General features: G+C 41.7%; 1 protein-coding gene across 2 annotated transcripts in view; it reads right to left on the reverse strand.

Moving 5' to 3' along the window:
- ADCY9 (adenylate cyclase 9) overlaps positions 1-20494 on the reverse strand; it is a 276954-nt gene that overhangs the window by 31955 nt on the left and 224505 nt on the right. For both annotated transcript variants that reach the window (XM_029576521.1, XM_029576520.1), the window contains exon 7: positions 6079-6238. In XM_029576521.1, the coding sequence (XP_029432381.1) occupies positions 6079-6238 (160 nt within the window). The remainder of the gene's footprint in view (positions 1-6078; positions 6239-20494) is intronic.

Genomic DNA, 20494 nt, shown 5'->3' on the forward strand with positions numbered 1-20494 from the left:
TACATCAGACATAGACTTGTTTAAAAATAGCATCTTGGAATCCCAGACCAGATGTATTCCATGTATTAGAAAAGACAGAAGGAAGGCTAATTGACACTGGCATGGTTAAAAAGTGAGGTGAGAGAGGACATATTAGCTAAAAGAACATTGTTCAAGAAATGGAAAAGGGATCCAAATGAAAAAAACCAGAAACAGCATAAGCACTGGAAAGATAGATGCAAAGCATAATAAAGAAGGCAGAGAGAGAATTTGAAAAGAAGTTTGCTATGGAAGCAAAAATCCATAACAATGTTTTCATATACATTTGAAGTAAAAAGTCTGTAAGGGAGTCAGTTGGACTATTAGATAATCAAGGCTTAAAAGGGGTACTTAGGGATGAAAAAGTCATAACAGAGAGACTAAATTAATTCTTTGCTTCGGTCTTCACTGAGGAAGATGTAAGAGAGATACCCATGCCAGAAATTATATTCAAAGGTGACGATACAGAGGACCTGCAATAAATCTCAGTGTACCCTGAATATGTAATAGGGCAAAATGACAAACTAAAGAGTAACAAATCACCTGGACCAGATGGTACACATCCCAGACTGCTGAAAGAACTGAAAAATGAAATTGTGGATGTGCTACTGGTAATTTGCAAACTAAAATCATCTACGGTCACTAAAGACTGGAGGGCTGCTAATGTAATGCCAATTTTTAAAAAGGGATCTAGGGGTGATCCGGGAAACTGCAGACCAGTGAGTCTAATGTCTTTCCCAGGCAAAATGGTAGATCAAAATTACTGAACAGATAGATAGGAATAATTTAATGGGACAAATCCAATATGGATTTAGTCAAGGGAAGTCTTGCCTCATCAATTTGCTACTTTTTTGAGAGCATAAACATGTGGGTAAAGGTGAGTCGGTTGATTATAGCGTATCTGGATTTCCAGAAAGCATTCGACAAAGTCACTCATGAGAGACTTCTTAGGAAATTAAAAAGTCATGGGATGGGGGCAGTATCCTATTGAGGAATGGAACTGGTTAAAAGATAAAACAGATAGCAGGGCTAAATGGTAAATGTTTCTGAATGGAGAAAGGTGAATAGTGGAGTGCCCCAGTAATTCGTTCTGGAACCACTGCTTTTTAATGTATTTATAAACCACTTGGATGGAAATCAGGACAATGAGTGAAGTGATCAAATTTGCTGATGACACAAAATTATTCAAAGTTGTTCAATCACAAGAGGATTGTGCGAAATTGCAAGAGGACATTGCAAAACTGGGAGGCTGGGCATGCAAATGGAAAATTAAATTTAATGTGGACAAGTGCACTTAGGAAAGAGTAACCCAAATTATAACTATACAATGCAAGGTTCCACATTAGGAGTCTCCATTCAGGAAAAGTATCTAGGCATCATCATTGATAATAAATTGAAATCTTCTGCTCAGTGTGCAGCAGCAGCCAAGAAAGCAAATAGAATGTTAGGAATTATTAGGAAAGGAATGGAGAATAAAGCAGAGAATATCATAATGCCTCTGTATCGCTCCATGGTGTGATCTCATCTTGGGTATTGTGTGCCGTTCTGGTCACCACATTTCAAAAAAGAAAAAGCAGAATTAGAAAAGGGCGACCAAAATGATAAAGGTTTAGAACGATTCTCCTATGAGGAAAGGCTAAAGAGTCGAGGACTCTTCAGCTTGGAGAAGATACAGCTGAAGGGAGATATGATAGAAGCCTACAAAATTAGGAGTGGAGTGGAACAAATAAATCAGTATTTACTCTTTCAAAGTGAACAAAAACTAGCGGACACAATGAAGCTATTAGGTGATACATTTAAAACTAATAAGAGAAAATATTGTTTTATTCAATGCATAATTAAGCTCTGGAATTCATTGCCAGAGGATGTAGAGAAAGCTGTTAATGTTAATCTTGTCTAAGATTTAGACAAGTTCCTGGAGGAAAAGTAAAAAAAAAACATTATTAAGGTGGAGTTGCAGAAATCCACTGGTTATCTCTGGAATAAGCAGCTTGGAATCTATCTACCTTTTGGGATCCTGTCAGGTACTTGTGACCTGGATTGGCCACTGTTGGAAACAGGAAACTGGGCTTGATGGACCTTTGGTCTGACTCAGTATGGTAAATCTTATATTCTTATTGTGTTTTGTGTACATAAATTATGTTTTATGCATATAAGACACTATTTGCTGCAGAAAACATGTTTCATTTACATAAATTGTATTTTATGCATACTTAGCAAGTCTTCTGTGCACAATTTTTAGAATACCATTATTACCTTCCAGCATCAGCAGTAATATTTTTTTGAGCACGCATTAAGAAACTGTGCACTTAATTGCAGTGTGCTGTTTAAACACACGGCTTAATAATAATTTTATTAATATTCCGCCTTTTGAGATACTTCAAAGTGTATTACATTCAAGTACTGTAAGTAGCTTATTACACTGGCTAAATTATTGGACTACTTCTGTTAGGCCACAGCCTACCTTTCTCACCACCTAATTCTATAAACTCTCATATACACACACATATGCATACGATAAAGACTGTACAACTGTCCTTGTATGCCCCTTTAAAGTACTGAACTCTTCTAATTCAGGAAAGCTATAATATACTCAGGGGCAGATTTTAAAACCTACGCAAGCGGCCTACATTTGTGCGTGCTACCTGGCGCGCACAAATGTAAGCCCGATTTTATAACATGTGCGTGCAGCCCCGCACGCATGTTATAAAATCTGGGGTCAGCGCACACAAGGGGGTGCACACTAGTGCACCTTGCGCACGCCGAGCCCTAGGGGAGCCCCGATGGCTTTCCCCGTTCCCTCCGAAGCCGCTCCAAAATCGGAGCAGCCTCAGAGGGAACTTTCCTTCGCCCCCCCACCTTCCCTTCCCCTACCTGTCCCGCCCCCCAGCCCGAAAAAAAAAATACCCCCCCGTACCTTTATCCCAGAAGTTATGCCTGCCAGAGGCAGCCGCGATCCCCAGGCCCAGCGGCTGAAGAGAGGCCTCTGGCCATGCCCCCGCCCATTTTTTCAAGCCCCGGGACTTATGTGTGCCGCCGGGCCTTTTGAAAATAGGCCCAGTGCGCGTAGGCTTTTAAAATCTGCCCCTCAGATTGTACAGTTTCATTACAGCACCCTGCTAGATTTTAAAATGGATGTCAAATATAATTTCAGGATTTACAAAAACATTGTGATCCAGTGCCATGTACTACAGCTGTGTTTGCAAGTTTGTAAGAACAACTCTTAAAACCAAACGTGATTTTTTTTCAAAGAAAATACATGATTTTCAATTTAACCCAAAAGTCCTTTTCTCTTATGTAGCCGATTTAACTAGATCAATCCCACAAGCAATACAAAATAATGAAGTTAAAACAAAATTTAAAGACCTTGCTCATTTCTTTTTTAGAGATAAAATCACAAACCTAATGGCAAAATTATCTAAGACTAATACCGACAATATTGTTCTTCCCAGAGATCCGGACCTAACCTGGTCGTCATTCGAGAGCGTTTTCTCCATGGAAATAGAGCCTCTCATAAGAAAAATGAACCCAGCAGCTCATCCAGCAGACGCAATTCCTGTAAAGGCCTTAAAATTAGTACCAGACATTCTTGCTAAGCCCCTATCAGACATCATTAATCTTTCTTTGCAACATGGAAGCTTCCCAGACTCAATAAAATGTGCCACAATCAAACCCATTCTAAAGAAACCACATTTAAGCCCCTCAGATTTAACTAATTTTAGGCCCATATCCATTCTTTCTTTTCTGGCTAAATTAATAGAAAAAGAGGTCAATCAGCAGTTATCAGAGCACCTGGAAAAACATAATATTTTACACCCGTCTCAGTTCGGATTCCGCAAATTCTTCAGTACTGAAACCCTCCTTATTTCTTTCACAGACACTGTCCTCAGAGGAATTGATAATGGCCAATCTTACATTCTGTTTATGCTTGACATATCAGCAGCATTTGACACCATCAGTCATAAAATCCTATTAGACAGACTTGCTGAAATTGGCCTAAAAGATAATACATTACTATGGTTTGAATCTTATTTAAAAAACAGACAGTATAAGGTGAAAATAGGCAACGTCGAATCAGAATACATTGATCTATTGCAAAGCGTTCCTCAAGGATCTTCACTTTCATCGACACTGTTTAATATATACATGTTGCCACTATGCAAATTTCTCACCGGTCTAGGGCTCACACACTTCATATATATGCAGACGATGTACAAATACAAATCCCCATTACTGAATCCATAAATAAAGCCCTCAAACTCTGGAAAATATATCTTTCCGCCATTAATCAACTCTTAACAAAAATGAGTTTAGTCCTGAATGCCTCCAAAACTGAGCTTTTAATAATATGCCACAAACTAAATGAAAAAGTTCTGATACCAATATTATTTGATTTAAATACCCAATCCTACAAGAAGTGAGAGACCTAGGCGTCATACTTGACAGCAAGCTAAATTTTAAAAAATTCTTTAGTACAACTATAAAAGATTGTTATTATAAATTACAAGTCCTAAAAAAGCTAAGACCCCTCCTTCATCAGACTGACTTTAGAACCGTTCTTCAAGCACTAATCTTTTCTAAACTCGATTATTGTTTTACCATTTTATTAGAACTTCCAGCTTCAACCCTCTGACCTCTGCAACTGCTTCAGAACGCCACCGCTAGAGTTCTCACAAACACACGAAGAAAGGACCACATAACACCTCTTCTGAAAGATCTCCACTGGCTTCCAATATCATACAGAATACTTTTTAAGAGTTTAACACTAATTCATAAAAAGTTATATAATCAAAATATGAATGGCTCAATGCCTCCCTACATTTTCACACCCCCACAAGAATCACTCGCTCTGCCAACAATGGGACCCTACCAGTACCATCACCCAAATTAGAACATCTTGTCTCTGTTCGTGACCGAGCACTATCCTTAGCAGGTCCTCTTATTTGGAACAACATGCCACAAGACTTAAGACTGGAGTCCAATCCACGTACCTTTAAAAAAAACAACCTAAAGACATGGCTATTCCAACAAGCCTACTCTTAGTATTTACCCTTCATGAATATGCTAGCCTTAAAGCAGAGTCTTTTATAGTTCTTTTTATTTTTTTTAGACTTTTTGATATAGTTTTACTCACTCACTAAATTTTAAACTTTGTTTTAGCCTGTTTAGTTTTTATTCTGTTTTATAGGTATTGCTATTGCTTTTATTAATCTTTTGCTTTTAGATGTAACCTTCTAATTTATGTTATTATGTGTTGTACATCTTGTGTAAACCGATGTGATGTGATAACGAATGTCTATATAAAAAAGCAAATAAATTAATAAAAATAAATTAATTAATCTCCTTGTAATTCCAGAGCATCAAGATAGCTCCTTTAAAAGACTGTGGGTAGATGCTCTGCAGTGGCACCACGATTCCTAAGGAATATTGCTAAGTTCAGTGCTGAATGGCTCACAATTAATTTTCCATATTCTGTTGGCTTTTTTTTTTTTCCTATAGTCTGATTTCCTCCCTCTCATCCCTAAGTTTTCTGAATCCTCTTTGGAAATTCCGTGAGGCACTGAAAAGTTGCCCAAACTTTGCACCTCCTCTGGAATAATCAGAGGCATGACAGGCCATGCAGTCCGTTTCATGGACTTCCCTGTCAACATCATTTGCATTGTGTTTCTTTATGCTTTCTAATGTGACTAATAAATATTGTAAATAAATCTAACAGTACAGTATAATTCTAAGGAGAGCTCTGATTTCCTACATAAAAAAATTCTGTGGTGGCAAACTCAAGGCAGAAATCTTTGATACCACCATAGCAACGATATAAGATGTGGATGTACCACCTTAATTCAGCATTCTCTTATGCACAAGGGTGAAAACCAAACAGGCCTAATGGAGTGTGTGTTAACAATGAGAGAGAGAAAGAGACAAGACACAGCAGATGAGAGAGCACAAGAGAAAAGAGGGTGGTGGACAGACAGACAGGAGGAAAGAGAAGTGTAAAGACAGTGATGGCGATGTTTAATGTTTTTGGGTCCCTAACACTCAGATAGTCTGACTATTACTTACATTTATGTTGGTTTCAAACTCAGTTGTGAAGTGTGAAAAGACAGCAATGGCTGGAAGAGAAACGAGGATTGTACCAATAAAATGACGAGGCAGCCAGCCAGAAATCACCTCCAGGAGGCGCTTAGTGAAAACCATCACGTCTTCCAGGTAAAATGCCATCCTAAGAAAGAAGGAAGCACAAAAATCAGGAGTATATATAGATCTCTATATATCTATAGCTCTCTCTCTCTATATATATATATATATATACACACACACACACACACACACACACACACACACACACAATATGCCTGTTCATATATTCACAGTGCAGACCATTTGCAGGAAGTAACCCTCTGCACAACACAATGTGTGTGAACTCAGTACATTTTCTACAAGCTTTTGGGCGTAGGAATCCTTAAATCCCATTCCATGAAATTACCTGTTATGAAACAGTAAATGACAGAACTTCCAACAAAAATAATTCACTGCTGTAGGCAGCATGGAAGATTGGCTCTCAAATTTAAGTAATGAAGTAGCATGAAGAATTATTTAACCATCATTTCTTACCAGCTATTAATTTAATCCCCAGGGTGAAAATTTCACCCTAATGAGCAGCTCAATCCAGCTGCCTGGTTTTATTATATTTAGGGCTTCTGATTTTCAGTTATAACCAAAAAGCAGATAGCTACCCCCCAAGCAGAAATTCCGTTTTTCAATTATAACCAATTTACTCCTAAAAACTGACCTGACTCGATGATGTCATCCAGCGTGCAATGTTTTCAGTGCAGCAGCAGCTATCGCTCCTGCTGTTGACTCCTTTTAGCCCCCCCCCCCCCCACTCCTGCAAAACTCATCCAACCCCCCCCTTCCTCTTGTGAAAGCAGCAGGAGCACTAATGGAAGGGTTGAGGGGGTTTGAGAACAAAGGCACATGTGCTGCATGGGATAAATTCACTGCACTCTGGACAAACGCTGCTGTCAATGTTGCCAGTTTGGGCTATTTCTTGCCCAACTGGGCTAGTTTTTTTTTCCATTATGTGGGAAAAAAAATCTTTTGTGCAGGTTGAGCTAGTTTTGGGCTGGGCAACCGGATGGCTATGTTATCATAGAAACCAGAATCATTTACGTCTGTCTGAGGAAGTCACTCCTCTGCCAGCAGTTGCGCATTAGACGATCAGAAGAGAGCAGAACAATTAGCTCAGCAGAAGGCGACAAACTGCTCTCTCTTCTTTACTGCCTCAGCTTGGGTGTGCACACAGTTCCATCCAGGTCCCTTTGAGCAACGTGGTCGCTTTGCGTGGAAGTTTGGTGTCTGGGAGAGGCTTGTGTCCTACCTAATTGAAGTTTGAGGCTAAGGCATTAGGGAGAGAGGAACTTATGTAATATGTGCAGTTTATGTCTAGCTTGAGTTAAATGCGCTATAGCGGCGAGAGGTGGGGAGGGAGAGGGGAGTAGTATGTCCGGGCTGAGATGCATGCACTATAGGGAGGAAGGTGGCACATTTCATTTTTTGCTCTTCTGCAGCAGGAGATAGCTGTGGATGTCGTTCGGCAAGAACCATGCTGGAGCACAGATTCACTTGATCTGCTTTCAGCACGCATTGGTCATGCTTGAAGTGTAAGAGGAGGCTTGTAAATTATAAAATTAAATTTTAATTTATAAATTGTCCCTTAAAGACTCAATTACAGTACATAGAAGTATTGTTTGCAATAAGGGCAGCTAGTACCAGGGTTACTGTAATAGAGGTCAATATTGAAAACTTAGTTGTTCAGCTAGGTTAGCCAGATAGACATATCCAGCTAACTTAGATGGGATATTCAGCTGCTGAATATCCCTGGACAAACTGCTGCTTAGACGGACAAGGATTATCCGTCTAAGTTTAGACCTGCTATTGAGCAGGTGTAAGACAAATAAATTATGTCTTAAGCTGAATATATTGCTACTTAGCTAGATAACTTATTTGGCAAAGTAGCGCCACCCCATTCCGCATACTGCCTGCCTACAACTTGTCCGGTTAACTAGACAGCTGGATAAGTGACTATAACCAGATATTCAGTGGTTATCTAGCATTTGAATATTGACCTCTATGTTTTTAGCTATGGTTTATGAATGCACAGTCTTACCCTTCATTGCTAAATAAGAAGCTATTGCAACGATAGCCAATCCATATCACAAGTGCACAAGATGGCACTATTGAGCAATTCTACTGGCATTAAAGAAACACAATCCATAGCTGAAAATTAATGACATCCATTTGACCATGGCAGTGAACAACTCAAGATATTTGCTACTTTATGGGCAGAAATAGTGAAATAGCAATGAGGACCAATGGCTTTTGGTTATTTTAGGCCTGTTTGCTGTCTGTAGCATGGGGTTGGAGCCGTTTTGAGGTGCTCTTTGCTCTTGGGGAAGGCGGCCTATGCTGCTGGAGTTCTTGAGCCTGGGATTTATTTACCAATTGCCTTGTTGTACTATAGATGCTGCCTATTAATACCCTGGGCGTCCCTCTTTCTGCCAGGATCCTTTCTCAGTCTCTGTCCTCCTCCACTGCAGGGGCTCGTGCGGTCGGCACAGCTCAGTCGGGGCAAGAGCCCGCTCACCCCTCCCTTCTGTGAGCCAGCAGTGAACAGTGAACCGGGAAATTAAGAGAAAAAAAGGGACAAGAGGGCTCAGAAACCTGCAAAATAAAGAGAAGCAGCAGGACCACGTGGTGAGTGATACTGCTCCCACCCCCAACCCAGCCGTCTAGCCCAGCACTGTTTTCAGGCCCTTAAATTGCAGACGCTCCCTGGGGCGTCGCGCACCAGGCGTCGCGCACCTGAAGGAGCGCAACCTAAGGGGCCTGCCCCTTAGTGCGCTCCTTTGTGAGCCTTTGTGAGGATTCAGACGAAAGGCCCTCCTTTCGCTTCACTACCCCACAACAGTGCTACTCGCCCCTTCGTGCAGACCCAAGTGGAGACTCTGCCTCTAGTAAGGCTCAACTTTTGCTTCGCCTCCATTATTGCTTATTCTGCCCTCCTCTACCACAACCTGGTGGTTCAAGCATTCTGAGAAGCCTCAGAGCTCCACCAGCTATCATAGCCACAGGCTCCTCCCTTTCGAGCCCCACTCGATCTACCAGCACTGCCCGTAGTTCCAGTAGCCAACATGCGATCCTTCAACATTCCTATCTTCTACAACCGTCTGAGGAGACTCCCTAAGCCCTACCCACATTCACGCAACCGACAACAGAGGATCATCCCCATCTCTATAACGCCTTGCACACAACTACTAGGCCTGGCACTTTTCTCACTGACTTTATTCAATGCTCAGTCCATCTCTAAAAAATCACACATCCTCAACGACCTCCTAAACGATACTAAACCAGACATCTGTGCTATCACAGAAACCTGGTTAAAAACTACAGATACAGTACTTCTAAATCAGCTACCTACCCAGGCTTATGACCTACTCTCTATTCCCAGGATCAAAAAAAGAGGAGGAGGGCTGCTCCTAGCTGCCAAAAAAGGATTAGGCCTGACCCTACAAGCCACAATTACAACAGCCAACCTCGAATTTGCCCTCTTCAAATCAAAATACCTTCTAATCGGATTGATTTACGCTCCCCCAGGAATTCTCGAGGCAGACCCATCCCCCATCATTGAACTAGCCGCCAAACATCTTAATGCAGGAAAACCAGCGATCCTCATGGGAGACTTCAACCTGCACGTGGACGTCCTACCTCGCTCCACCAACTGCGAAACCCTACTCTCCTCCCTCGGCCACATGGGGTTCAGGCAAATTGTCAACGAACCCACCCACAAGGCAGGTCACACGTTAGACCTCATTTTCTTAAATGAAGGAATATCGTCCGTTAACAATCCATCATGCCTACAGGTCCCTTGGACGGACCACCGAATCATCTCCACGGCTCTAGAGATCATGGAACACCCTCCCCAAACTACACATGCAACCTCAGTCGCCATCAGAAAACCCTGTACTGGAGAAATCCTCAGCTCTCATTTATCCAAAGAACTAGCTCAACTAAACCTCTCAGACGTCAACACTGCCACTACCTCATGGATCAACATCACCAATAGGGTGGCTGATCAAGTATGCCCCATGACCACGAAATTGCTCCATCCTGAAAAGGACAACAGGAAACCCTGGTTCACGCCGGAGTTGAAGTCGTTCAAACAAGAGCTCAGATGTAAGGAACACAGGTGGCGAAAAAACCCGTCCACTATTACCCTCTTGCCTTATAAATCTTGCCTAAACTCTTACAGAAACATCATCAATATAACCAAGAAAGAATTCTTCTCAAAAAAGATCCACCACTTTATCTTCGACTCTAGAGCTCTGTTTTCCTATGTGTCAGCCCTCACTAAACCAACTACCCCTCTTATACCAGACACACAAGCATCCAACAAAGCCAACGAACTGGCGGTCTACTTTGAGAAAAAAATAGACACCCTCCTCGCTCCTCTCAAGGTGCCCTCTCCTCAACCGAACTACCCTCCCACTACCAGCACACAACACTCTCACCCAACCCACATGCAATACAAAGCAACTACAGCTTTGATGGCTTCCCTTGAGCAGATGTCCGCCTTAGAAATTGAAAATATCCTTAGGAAGATGAAGCCCTCATCCCACCCACTTGACCACATCCCATCCAATCTACTGTTCTCCATTCCTAACATCATCGCTAAACCGATAGCAGACATCATAAACTGCTCGCTCTCCCAAGGTCAAGTCCCTGACCAACTCAAGCTTGCTATTCTCAAGCCTCTCCTTAAAAAACCTAACCTTCCACCCACTGACCCAGCTAACTTCAGACCAATTGCCAACCTCCCAATGATTGCAAAAATCATGGAGAAGGTAGTAAACAGACAACTATCCGAATTCCTAGAAGAGAATGACATTCTAACCTCCAATCAATTCGGATTTCGAAAGTCACTGAACACTGAATCTCTACTAGCCTCGCTTTCTGATAACATCCTCATCAACCTGGAAAATGGTCAACCTTTCCTTCTCGTCTTACTGGACCTCTCCTCAGCGTTCGACACTGTGAACCATACCTGCCTCATTCAGCGTCTAGCAGATATTGGTATAACAGGTTCAGCGCTCAACTGGTTCAAATCTTTCCTTGAAAACAGACAATACAAGGTCAGGATTAACAACAAAGAATCACTCCCTATCAGATCAAAGCTGGGGGGTACCTCAAGGATCATCCCTTTCACCAACACTATTCAATATTTATCTCCTTCCACTCTGCCATCTACTATCTAACCTCAAGCTAACACACTTCCTTTACGCGGATGACATTCAGATCCTCATCCCGATAATGGAATCCCTCCACAAAACGTGGTCTTACTGGAACAGCTGCCTTTCGGAAATCAAAAAACATGCTAACAAGCCTCAACCTCGTGCTAAATACTAGCAAAACTGAAATCCTCATAATAGCTCCAGACAAGTGCTCTCTATTCAACCCAACTAGTTCCACCCAACTCTCCTTCACATCAATCGACCACACACCACAAGTAAGAGATCTTGGTGTACTTCTGGACAACCAACTCAACTTCACCAAGTTCATAAACAATACTACCAAAGACTGCTTCTTCAAATTGCAAGTCTTAAAAAAATTAAAACCTCTTCTACACTTCCAAGACTTCCGCTTGGTACTACAATCTATCATCCTCCCTAAACTGGACTATTGCAACTCACTCCTCCTGGGCCTGCCAGCCAACACCATCAAACCACTTCAGATGGTCCAGAACGCGACAGCCAGAATTCTCACTAACACCAAAAAATGGGATCACATCACCCCTATCCTCCAAAATCTTCACTGGCTGCCCATAAAATTTAGGATACAATTTAAATCCCTCATGATGATTCACAAGGCTCTTCACAACATCTCCCCCCTCAACCTATCCTTCCAACTACAACAACACGTCTCCAATAGACCGATCAGAAGTGCATACCAGAACATGCTTCACACCCAGCCAACAAAAACCTCATTGAGGAAACGAGCTCTGTCTACTGCAGGTCCCCATCTTTGGAACCTGCTCCCACCGGACCTCCGCCAAGAACCATGCCTTCCGACATTCAAAAAGAAGCTAAAGACTTGGCTATTCACTCAAGCTTTCCCTGAGAGCTAAAATCTGGTGAAGCGACAGACGATATATCTACCTCTGTACATATGTTCCTGATTTATGGTTCACAGTTACATTTAATTGAGTTTATGAAAGTTCTCTTTTAATAGTTTTCCTGTATACTTGTGTTAATGTATTCTGCCTTGAGGCGACTGTTTTAATGTATTTCCGCCCTGGAGGCGACTGTTCAGTTCCTTGTAAACCGGTGCAATATGTATTCTTTACAGGAACATCGGTATATAAAAATTAAAAATAAATAAATAAATAAATAAATATTAATACAATACAAGTTTGTATGTTCTAATACATCAGAAATAAAATAATTATTGAAAAAACCTTTTACATTAGCCTTTATTTTTTTTATTTTGAAGACTGGGCTACATTTGGGCTTGGGACCTCCATTTCCTGGGATACTTGGACTAATTTTGGGCTATAAGGTATCTTACTTTGGGCTATAAACCCCACTTAAAAGCTGGCAACACTGGTTGCTGTTATCTTTGGGACCATTCGCTCACCACTCCAGACAAACATGCCCCAACTCTTCAGTGTGTGCATTTTTTTTTTTTTTTGTAAATTATGTTGCCGCTGCTTCTATTGGAACTTTCCATGCCTCGCCTGCTGTAGAGCAGAGAGGGAAATGGGAAGACGTGTAATATTGTAATTGCATTTGTTTTGTTATTTAGGACCAGAGAAAGCAGTTGCCCCTCCTGCTGTATCTGATCAATGAGGGACAAAATACCCCACATGCTGAGTGAAACAGTTCTTTTAGCATTTAAACAAGAGTATGTTTTGCTTTTATTTATTATTTTAACTGTTTCTTCTATGCACCCTCCTCTATACTCCCACTTTAATTGTGACTCAGGAAGGAGTAAAGCCGCTGGCTTCTAACACTCAGGCCGATTCAGTAAGGACGTGTTAGAAAGAGTGCGGCAGTGCCGGGCGCACCCTCGTTTGCCGCGCGCACAGTTCAGATCACATACCACTCGATACAGTATTTAGACGCAAATGCAAGTCGCGTCCATGAAGCGGTAGGCCTGAGCAATCCATTTTACTGTATAGAGCCCCTATACAGTATCCTGGGTGCGCTGGTACCTGTCATTTCAAATGTCATTTGAAATGACAGGTACCAGGGAAGTGGATGGTTCTCCTACGCTCGGGCATCGGGGATTGCCAGTCCTCTCTCCCCCCCTCCGGAAGCAGGGCGCACGGCGAAAATTGACTTGACATGTAATTAAAGCAAATGTGAATAAAGTGCCACAAAAGTAAACTTACTGCATGTGAATGACAAACAGTCCTCTGTCCCCTCCTCCTTAGGCGCGCACCGCGGCTCCCCTCCCGGGGGCAGCCGGCGGTTGAAAGCGGCTTCCAGCAGCCCCCGCCGGCGAAGGTGGATGAACGCACACCTGTATGTGCAATTTGGGCGCTCAAGGCAGTGAAGGCGCATGAGCGCACGCCGTGCGTGACGTCACGGCGTTCGGTCATGCACTTTCGCTGGCTTCAGCGCCCAAATTGCACGTACAGGCGTGCGTTCATCCACCTTTGCCGGTGGGGGCTGCTGGAAGCGGCTTTCGCTGCCGGCTGCCCCTGGGAGGCAGGGGAGCCGCGGTGCCTGGTAAAGATCTTACAGGGCCTTCTAGCCACAAATCCACTCTGAGAGTGTGCAGATAGTCCCTAACTGCTATGGAGACGGAAAATACTGAGGAGCTGCATTTCCTGCAGGGGTATATGTACTAGGGGCTGACGTCAGATTGAAATCTGATCCATCTCCAACTGCTAACAGGGTCCGCCCCCTGGAGCTCAGAAGTAGCAGGAGAGGCGACGACTGGTAATGAATAGGCAATCATAAGTCCTTCGCAGGTAAGACAAACCTCCTGAGCCCCTAAATTTTTTTAAACTTTCGAGTTAACATATTTCCTGATGTGGCAAAAGCAACCCAGCTTAGAAGAGAGATTTTTATTTTTTGTTTTTACTGTTGAGGCCTGGGTTGACTTATTTCTATTGTTTAATTTAAACCCTCTCTTCTTGAGCACTCCCCCCTTATTGTGGGCTAAAGTTTGATCAAAACTTTTCTTATGTTCAATAATTTTTACTGAAAAACAAATATATCAACTCTCGGTGTACACTGGACTCTGATGCACACTGAGCCAAACGAACAATGAAAATAATTCTGAATATAAGAATTAAACAAAATGACAAAAAAAGAGATGAGAAAACTTCCACAGCCCACAGTACAGACGAGCCGTGAAACATAATAGTGTAATACTACCCCAAGATACTAACCTCATCGCAATGCAATAAATATCAATACCTCCCACCCTCCCGAAAAACCCCTCTCCCCAATCACTCAAAAATAGATAACACTATTACAAAATCACTGAATCAACCAATAAGCATTACAGTCTTTCTCTGATCACAAATATATATATATAAAAAAGAAAAGTATAGGTAAAAAATAAAAAAATGTACTCATCACATGACATAAGATGGAGCCCCTCCCAAACCAACCATGCTGTATATAGAGCCTAACTACTCAGTCATTAAGAATTAATCTCCGAGCATGACGGGACAAAGTTTGAATATATTTTTCCTAAATTAACAAAAAAATTCTCCAGCATTTAAAGGAATTATGGGATACCATATTATCTATTGTGTAATAGGTTTCCCCCATGCCAAAATGAAGGAACCTCCTTCCCTCTCCAGTGTTTTAAGATTCATTTTTTTCCTACAGCACACGCCTTCTTAACTAACCCATGATGGCCCATTCCCCATTCCCCGAACAATCAAGGGAGGGAGGCAATCAAAAAGCAATTTGATGTAAGATTTGGTGTAAAAGGAATCTTGCACCTCTAACAATTTCTCTAGATAGGCCACAATTTTTCCCTAAAAATAATTAATTGGTGGGCATTTCCAAAAAGCATGGGATAAATTACTAACACTTGAGTTGCATTTTTCACATATGTCAATTATAGAGAACTTAGCTCCAAAGGCCAACTGTTGGGATACATACGCCCATCTTAGAAATTTATATTGCATTTCCTTAAAATACATGTTCATCAAAACTTCTGACAAATGCTTGAAACCAAATTGAAAAATACAAGAATCAATTTGAAAGACCCCCCCCCCTCACTATTTCATCTTTCAGCTGAAATTTGACAATTATCCTCCTTAGTGAGATTCCTGAGAGGATCAAATTTTTTCTTATGTAAATTCTGATTTATTTATTTTTTTCTGTACAAGAATTATTTCTTGGAATTATTGTAAAAGCTATAAATAAATAATAATTAAAAAAAACACCATCTTAGACAGAAACTTAGAATGGATGTGCAGAACCACCCTATCACAATAAAACTTGGCATTAAGATGGAGATACAGCCTGCAGTTCACACATTCTATGCACTTAAATCACCACCATCAAAAATATGGCCTTCCAGATCATGTACTTCAGGTTATAGGTGTGCAGTGGCTCAAAGGGAGCTTTTATCAGCTGGGTTAGTACCACGCTGAGTGGGAGACTACAAATGAAGCAAGCCTCATATGAATCTCTCAACCAAAGGTTGTACAGAGATAGGTCCAGCATCTACATGCTGGTAATAGGCACCAATTGCATTGAAATGAACAAGTCAGGTGTCAAGACCATTGAAATGGTCTTGACATCTGACTTGGAAAGATATAGAAGGTAATCAAGCAGTTTTCTGTGAAGCAGGGGGATGAATCTAAGGCCTTCTATTTATAATACAAGTGAAACCTCTACCATTTTAGTCCATAGGATTTCTTCATGAATTTCTTTCTTGAAGTCAAAAGAATACAAGACAGATCCTCCAAGAGAGTCAGGGGTTGAAAGATTACCCTCTCAGCAGCCAGGGACTTGACATTGGGATGACATACCTCCCCCTTGATCCTGAGTGATGAGAGTAGGGGAATTCCCCAAGCTAATTGGATCTCTAATCGATAACTCTCTCAGGCATGGGAACCAAACCTGTCTCGCCTAAAAGGGGGATATAAGAATCATGGAACCCCTGGTCTTCTCTGAGCTTCCAGGAAGTCTTCACAATGAGTGGAATTAGAAGACCCTTGCTCTAATCAAGGGCAAAAGCAGCTAACAGTAGTCTGCCTTGTGTTCCTTACTTGGAACAGAAAAGCAGGACCTCCCTGTTCTGGGGGGATGCAAACAGATCCACCACGGGTGTTCTCCGTTCGCAAAATATCTGGTTTGCTTCCTCCTGGTCCAAGTTCGTGGGGTTCCAGGACCAAACAATCTGCCCACAATGATAGTCTCCTTGCCTGCTAGATATGTGGTCCTAAGAGTCACTCCTTGAGAAAGGGTTCAGTATCACCCCTATTAGTTTTGTGACACAGAAGATATGATCTGGTTCCTCCCTACTTACTGATATAAAACATTACTATTTGATGGTCTGTCTGGACCAGGATGACTTTGTTGGCCAACTGATCTCTAAAAGCTTCAGAGCATACCATATTGTCCTTGGCTCCAGGAAGTTTATCTGATGAAGCATTTCCTAAACAAAACCAAAGACCTGGGGTGCAAAGTCCCCCATTATGAGATCTCCATTCCAGGCTGGATGCATCCACAGTGAGGTCAATTAGGACTGGAGGAATTTCAAAAGGCATACCTCTGGCCAGATTGGAATGAATCCACCACCAGGATAGGGAGTCCCTGAACAGCTGAGTGATGTGGATGCTGTCTCAAAGATCCCAAGTGGCTTCAAACCATTGCAATTTGAGTCAACTGGGCTCTTCTCATATAGAGACATGCCAAGAGAGAAACATGCACTGTTGAGGCCATAACAAGTCCCATGCTGATAGCTGCTAACTCGCTTGAATTCTCTTCACTGTGGATATCAATGTGATAGCCCTGTTGTGGAAGGAAGGCTTTTGCCTGAGTTGTGTTTAGCAGAGCTCCTATAAATTCCAATTGAAATCACAGGTGCAAATGGGACTTGGGGTAGTTGATGACAAACCCTAGTAATTTCAACACCTGGATAGTTCTGCAAATTGATTCTGTGGCACCTTTCTGAGATGGGATCTCAAACAGACAATTGATCAGGTAGGGAAAAATATGCACCCTGAATTGCTACCATGGTGACATTTTGTGAAGACTTGTGGGGCTGATACTAAGCCAAAAGGCAGTACATGGTACTGGAAGTAATAGTCCTCTACCACAAATCTGAGATATTGTTTGTGACCTGGAAATATCTCTTTGTGAGTATATGCACCCTTGAGATTGAAGAGCATAGCCAGTTCCCTTTTTGCGGAAAGAGAATTAAGGTGCCCATGGAAACCATCTTGACTTTTCTCTTTTTAGATACTTGTTCAAGGCCCTCAGGTCTAGCATGGGATGGACTCCCCCCGTTTTCTTTGGAATCAGAAGTACTTGGATTATAATTACAGCCCTCTTTCCCTTGGTGATACAGGCTTGACTGCATTGGTCTCTAAGAAGGAGAACTCTTTCTGTAGCACATCCTGATATGGAGACTTGCCCCAAATATGGTCTGGAGGCCAATTTGGTGGAACATCCAATAGATGTAGTCTGTATCCTCTTTGTATAATGCTGAGGATCTACAAGTCTAAAATTACACTGGGCCAGCAGATTACACAAAACTTCAAGCCTGCCTCCAACTGGAAAGTCCTCTAGCATAGGTGCGCTGGTTGTGGATTAGGGTCCCTCTGCTGCCTCACATGAGGGCAGGGAGCCTTTTGTGTATGGGACTCAGGAGATGGTGGAAGTTAATGCCTCCTTGGCTGAAATAAGCGTCGTTTTGAACCCTTCCTTGGGTACCTCCTGGATGAGGAGGGTGAGTCCAGAGTGGCTGTGGAGAGTTGCTGAAGCATTGCAGTGTCGGAATACAGTGAAAAGGAGGTGGGCCAGGAGAATGGCACGGTAAAAATGTGCGACACACAGATAAATAGCTGAGATACTCTTACCCATGCTAATTTTCAAAGTTGGATCGCTGAATTGAGGAAAGATATGGGCACAATTAAAGCGAAAAGTCTAGCAATGGTGATCGAGCTCCAGAGAGATTTTGTTGATCTAGGTTCACGGATGAAGGAGTCAGAAGGCCACTTGGATGTGAATGATGCAGTCTTAGAAAAACATAAGAAAGTAATTGCTTATCTGAGATCTGATTCTGTGGCTATGAGAGATTGCCTGGAGGACCTAGAAAACAGGTCAATGAGGAGAAATTTATGGATCAGAGGACTGCCAGAGGAAGAGGCATTTCAAGATTTTTCTCAAGTGGTTTTGAGTATTTGTGTGTTAGTTTTGGGCCTCGCTGAAGAGATGGAGGAGATACCAAAAACTGAGTTTGAGAAAGTGTACAGAGCTCTGGCCAAACCTAAAAGCAATTTTGCAAGAGACTTAAGAGTTTGCTTCCATAAGTTTTCGATAAAAGAAAAAGAATTAAACCATGCCAGGAAAATGGAAGAGATCCGATGGAAGGGTCATAAAGTGGAGATAATTCAGGACTTATCTCCATTGACAATAAAGAGGAGAAAGGAATTTAAGGATCTTTTACAAGTTCTATACAAGGATCAGATTAAACATAGATGGCTATTTCCCATTGGCGTGAGTTTCACTATCAATAGTGTATCATCAAGAGTCAAGTCAGTGAATGAGATGGCCAAGATACTGGTATATGCTGGTTGTGGCTTACAGAAAAAGAGGAAGTTTGTTTTATAAGAAGTTGGAATTATGTTATTAATGAAGAAGGTGGCTGTGGGGGTACATTTGGGGTTGTTATCATTCCTCAAGATGTTCATGGAGGAAGAAAGTGAGGAAGTGAACAAATGAAACAGAGGGTCTTTGTACGTGTTGTTCCATATGGGAATATGCTGGAATCGGATGTGGCTTACTGGAGGAGTGGTATGATTCATTACAAAATGTTGGGATGGTGATAATGTTTTGGGGGACTATTAATAATGGCTAAGCTTAAAATATTTTCCCTGAATGTTAAAGGATTGAATACACCGTTTAAGTGACAGCTTTTGTTCAAGGAAGTAATACTTAGGCAGATATTTTCTTTTACCAAGAGACACATTTAAGAAAAAGATACGAGTGATTACTAACATCTAACCATTTCCCTCAGCAATTTTTAGCTTCTGCTAGTGGGAAGAATAAACATAGTAGAGCAGAAATATTAATATTAACTGGTTTCCCCCCTAGTTTATTGTAAACCGGTACGATAAGATCTGGTCTTGAGCATCGGTATATTAAAAGAAGTTAAATAAATAAATAAATAAAATAAGAGTGACGCACATGCTGGCAGAGGCACAGCCAGTCATCAGGGATGTTGACGGGAGTATGTGATCATTAAAATCATGATCAATAACAATTAAAAATGTTGGTCAATTTGTATGCACCCAATTTGGTGCAAGGTACATTATTTGAATCGATAAAGAAAACTTGAAACTTGGACTGAAGGATTTATTATTATTGGAGGGGTCTTTAATATAACAAGGTATCCATATTTGGATAATTCTGGGGGTGGGAGCTCCTTTATATAGAAATAGACTATGCTTGTAATCTCTGATAACTGATTGGGGACTGTCTGATGTGTGGAGATTCTATCATCCATCTGAAAGAGACTATAACTGACACACTAAAGTGCATAAAGTATATTCTAGAATTGATTTTTTTCCTGATTGACAAGGCGTTATTATCGCAAGTATAGGAGGCTGGTTTTTGTTTGATCAATTGGTCTGGCCATGCTACCATTTGGTTGGAGTTATCCATCACTGGGAAGTTATATTGGAAACTTAATGAAAACTTATTATAGAAACATAGAAATGACGGCAGAAGAAGACCAAACGGCCCATCCAGTCTGCCCAGCAAGCTTCACACATTTTTTTCTCATACTTATCTGTTTCTCTTAGCTCTTTGGTTCTATTTCCCTTCCACCCCCACCATTAATGTAGAGAGCAGTGATGGAGCTGCATCCGAGTGAAATATCAAGCTTGATTAGTTAGGGGTAGTAGGGGTAGTAACCGCTGCAATAAGAAAGCTACACCCATGCTTATTTGTTTTACCCAGACTATGTTATTCAGCCCTTATTGGTTGTTTTACTTCTCCCCTGCCGTTGAAGCAGGGAGCTATGCTGGATATGCGTGAAGTATCAGTTTTTCTTCTCCCCTGCCGTTGAAGCAGGGAGCTATGCTGGATATGCGTGAAGTATCAGTTTTTCTTCTCCCCTGCCGTTCAAGCAGAGAGCTATGCTGGATATGCGTGAAGTATCAGTTTTTCTTCTCCCCTGCCGTTGAAGCAGAGAGCTATGCTGGATATGCGTGAAG

This window comes from Rhinatrema bivittatum, chromosome 14 (genome assembly GCF_901001135.1).
Source record: "Rhinatrema bivittatum chromosome 14, aRhiBiv1.1, whole genome shotgun sequence".
Classification (NCBI taxonomy): Eukaryota; Metazoa; Chordata; class Amphibia; order Gymnophiona; family Rhinatrematidae; genus Rhinatrema; species Rhinatrema bivittatum.